The 4,703-nt window shown below is 45.0% G+C and overlaps 1 protein-coding gene across 1 annotated transcript in view; it reads left to right on the forward strand.

Annotated features, from left to right (window-relative positions):
• Positions 1-4,703, forward strand: part of e2f4 (E2F transcription factor 4) — a 19,000-nt gene extending 14,297 nt beyond the window's left edge. Inside the window, exons 8-10 of the mRNA XM_036543693.1 lie at positions 1,977-2,024; positions 2,126-2,170; positions 2,650-4,703. Coding sequence (XP_036399586.1) covers positions 1,977-2,024; positions 2,126-2,170; positions 2,650-2,765 — 209 coding nt within the window. The 3' untranslated portion in view covers positions 2,766-4,703. The remainder of the gene's footprint in view (positions 1-1,976; positions 2,025-2,125; positions 2,171-2,649) is intronic.

A 4,703-nucleotide genomic window follows, 5' to 3' on the forward strand; every position in this document is an offset into this window, starting at 1 on the left:
TTTTTTTTTTATTCGCAGCAGGCCACACCCCCTGTTATTGGGCCAGAGATGTCACACCAGCCCGCACATTCTCACATTCATTTAATACGGTTATTGCATTTTGACGTAAATACACATACTAACCACTTTTTCATTGCATTATGAAATTGTATCAAATGTTTTTTTTTTTTGAGTGTGTGTTTGTTGGAATGTAAAAAAATCCCCTTTTTGTGCAAGTCTGTTATCAGCAGAGTGCAGTATATGTGGATTTCCACGTCTGTGAGGATCTGAAGAGGGTATTTCCTGTGAGTGGGGAGTTTTTCCTGTGACACAGGGGCTGAAGTGTGTTTTATATGTTCTTCATGGCAGAGTGCCCAGCAGAGAGGGCAGAGTGTGGAAAATAAGCCTGGTCTCCCCTATGGACGGCCCCTAGCCTCACAGTCCGCCACTTCTGTCCAATGAAAAGCGAGTTTTAGAGAGTGATAATGGCGGTCCTTGGTTCTGCACAGGTGTCAGTTTAGCTCCCCGGCTTGCTTATGTCAGTCGGGGAGAGGGCGAGTGAGTGTCCGATTGGCCCTCTGGCGAAGTGTTGCCCCAGCGTTTCCCCAGCGTTATCGCCCCAGCGCACCATCAGGGCGACACGGGGAGGCTGTGTGTACGGTCGGGTCTGTGTGATAGAGGGTGGAGCACTTCCAGAGGGACAGCCCTTTTTCCTGTCTCTGAGCCACAGATTCGGGGGGGCTCACTCTTTATCTCGACCGCGCCTGTCCTGGACATACCACTCAAACCCGCCCCCTGTGGCCGGTTATTCCATATTTGCCTTCTTAAAATACAACATTCATGCCTTAGCTAGCGATGTCCCTGCCGATTAGCACAACTGAGAATTCCATGTAAAACTACAGAGGTGCAAACAGATACAAATAGATGGATAGGTTTGCAAAACTCTTTGTAGAAATCTAGTCTCACGAAACCCTTGACCCAACTCTCTTACCCCTGAGTCATTTGGTCCATTACTCAGGACTGCATATGGTAACAAGGAATGTCCTTGGAGGAAGAGCCAGTCTAGTTTTTCTTGTTCTATAGTATTTGCCTACCTGCTGCTCTTTGGTGCAACTTGCACTACATTTACATAACATCGCTTCATTGCTAATATGAAAAATGCTGAGTGCTGCTAGAATGGCTGTGCCCCGCCATGCAATCAAACCCGCAACCTCAGGGTCACAAGCCCAGCCTTGTAACTCTGCGTGTGCTTTGCATGCCCTTTGCATGGTGCTGCAGACACCACAGGGTCATTCAGGAGGCCAGCATCTCCTGTTACCCCCCCCCCCCTCACCTTTTTTTCTCCCATAGTACTCAAACTCACAGCCTACGGAAATATAGTACAAAATATGGTTAATAATATGAAAATATGAGGCTTAAAGGTGCCAAAGCACACACAACAGCAACAGCAGCTAATGCCTATGTATACCCATACAATATATTCTCAATATATATTTTTTTAGCTCAACAAATGTATTTAAAATATGTATTTTGTTGCTGTTTTGGTATATTGCATTGTATTTCTGATTGTTTTAATATATTTTAATTCTTTTTCAATATATTCTTAAGGGGAGCAATGTATTTTTCAGTATATTACAATATGTTTTATTTTCATATGGGTATAGTTGAACTGTTTGGTGTTGAGGAAACTTCCGGAGCAATTCAGCAGCAAATACGAGCGATCTGGCCAAAATGAGGCTACACGGTGTGCGTGCAGACACACACGTGAAAAAACGAAGACAGTTTACACAGGAGTGAGAGAACTGGTGAAATGAGCAGTTTAGAGAGAAGCCATTTCCCGCGCTCCAGTATTTAGTCAGTCTGTTACTAAGCTGTTTAGCCGCAGTATCGTGTGACGAGATGAAGTGGTATCGGACTGTGAAATTCTGCTGTTATGACAACGCTAGTGCTGTGTGCTTCTCACATGCTAACTTCTTTTACTCTTATGTTTATTGTAGTGTTGGACTTCCCTAAAGAGCTCTCGGAGATGTTCGACCCTACGAAAGGTGCTCATAAATTAAAACATTCTTCAAATAAAAATGTAAAACTTTTAGAAGGGAGTTGTGTGGTAATTGCTCCTCCTCTTTCTCTTCCTCTTTCTCTGCAGAAATCGTGAGCGCTGACCTGTTGGAAGAACTCATGGCGTCAGAAGGTGCGTCTAATTTACACGTCATTGTCATGCTCCTGTCCCCTAGCTGTAAAAAGCTTGGCATTAGTTCTTGTTGCCACGGCTACAGCTGTTGGTTGTGTAGCTGGTGGCCCCATGTAGGCCAATCAGCAATGCATGTGACCTGTGCACGAATACAGGTTTTTATCAAGGACAGTCTTTTTCATTCAGACGGTTTTCATACTTGAATATGGTGAGCGTAATCCAATCACAGAATAAATGGAATGACAGTGGTTACGGTGAAGGCCGTAGCTCAGTCATTACTGTGCTGGAGTTGAGGCTCTGCACTGTTTTTTGTTTTTGATGAGGATTGTTGGCTCCTACTCATATTCTTATTATACAAACCTACTGCTGTCAGTCTGTTTAGGCATTTGTCTTTTTTAGCCTTCTGTCCCCCTCTCTGGAAATGTGAGATTCTGTGGCGTAACGCTGTTTTTCTTCTTTCTCTTTTCTTTCGTTCGCAGTGTTCTCCCCACTCCTCCGTCTCTCACCCCCACCCGGCGACCACGACTACATCTACAACCTGGATGAAAGCGAAGGCCTCTGCGACCTTTTCGACGTCCCCATCCTTAACCTTTGACCCCTGAACTCTGCCATTGGGCGCATGTGAATAGGGATTTACACAGAAAGCAAAAACAACCATTTTTTACCCTTTTTTGAGGAGAAAAAAAAAGAAGATTGAATATATTTTTGGATCCTTGTATTATAAGCTGATCTGATGAACAAAGTTTGTTGTTTTGTTTTTTTGTTTTTTAAAAATCATCCCTTACCTCTTTCCCCAGTAAGTTTCTGCTGAACAGGAAGGTCTTGTGTCTCAGCTGGTGACAGCAAAGGTTCCTGGGAGATCAGCACTCCCCTCCCAGCTTTAATGGTGACATACAGCTCCTCTGTGTAGCAAAGACATTTTTTGCATAATCGGCCTCCACCTTATTTATGGTGACTACATGGATGGACTGTGAGAGCTTCTTTGGGCGATGTCAACCAGGATTGTTTCAACTTATGAACTCATTTATTGAGATGGGGGCATATTAAGTGCGTATTAGAAATGAGAGTAGTTCCAACGGCGTGGTGAGGGTTAAAGGAAGTCTGTTGTGGGCTGACAGGGTGGAGGATGTGTTGAAGACTGTTGAGCATGGGCTGCAGTTACTCTTCTCTCCAGGTGGTGGTGCCAGAGGCACCTGAAGCAGAGCGAGCTGACGTCTACGTTAGCAGAGACACACCGGCGACAGCCTTCCCTCCTGTCTCATCAGTGACATCACAGCCATCCTGTCATCCTCTGCACTGTCAATCACCCTGCTCTGAATTAAACAGAAATATTTCATTTTTAGCTGAAGGCAAATGTACATTTGATATGATATTGTGATACCTTTATGTCAAGTGCACACTTTTTAATGAAAAAATAGTAACGGGGGTGATTTGGGGTCAAAGAATCAGAATGAACTGTATGTCAGTTAGCCCATGCGGTCATGCTCACTGAGATTCAGAAACGCATTGGAATTCACATCCATTCAATGTTTTTTTTTTTTAAATTGCAGTGCTACCAGCGGAATGTTCCCACATTAATGACACTGTGACACATCAGCAGTTTCCCTGCAGGCCTTCCTCCTGTCTCTCAGAAGGGGGCGTGGTCTGTAATCTGACCCCTGGAGTACCACTCCTTCCCAGACATCCCTGCTGTTTTCCTGCTGTATACACAACACATAGCATGCGCCGTCTGTCCCTTGGTACGCATCCGCTAACACCTCAGCTAACACTGCAGTGGCTGCAGCTTTAGAGAACCACACACACACGCGCCTTGAGTGAAACTAGACGTGTGGATATACTGAATGTTTCGTTAGTTAGGTGGACCATGTGACAGTTTCAGTGTCATCGGTTCAGACGGCGAGTTGGGTTGGCTACTTTTTATTAAGTTGAGACTTATGCAGACATTAAAATTTTACCCACCTTCCATGTGTATATTAACAGAATGTTGTAAATCTGATGCATGTAAGTCTTACCTGTGTGTTAGTCATCCCATTCTTTCTACTGTCCGGCAGGTGGTCATGCACTATGTTTTACATGAAGTGGTCAAAGGCAGCAACTAGAGTGTATTTTCTCTCACCTTTGGTATTTTCAGAAGTGGGCTTCGTGGCGTTAGGTTTAGGTCTGGTTATATATAGGATGGTGGTGTTGCGTGCGTGCGTGTGCGTGTGTGTGTGTGTGTGTGTGTGTCCGTACTTTGTCCACTTTGGAGAGCAGTGTCCAGTCTGTGTGAGAAACTGAACCACTGGCTTTATCGTCAGCGGAATTTTGGCGCACCTGACCCCCCCTGTCCGCTGTAATCCCTCCAGGTGCACTCACACGCTGCTGTGCACCAATGAAATTCATGCCTGAGTCTGGAAACGTAAGTGTCACAGAGGCTGACACAGTGGAACGAGTTCCTCTCCAGGTCAGGGTCATTATTTACAGTACTCCTGCACACCTGTGCCCAGGTAACGCTTCTGTAATGTTGCAGCAATTAGCGTGGCGTTTCTGAATG

Source organism: Megalops cyprinoides, chromosome 13 (genome assembly GCF_013368585.1).
Source record: "Megalops cyprinoides isolate fMegCyp1 chromosome 13, fMegCyp1.pri, whole genome shotgun sequence".
Lineage (NCBI taxonomy): Eukaryota > Metazoa > Chordata > Actinopteri > Elopiformes > Megalopidae > Megalops > Megalops cyprinoides.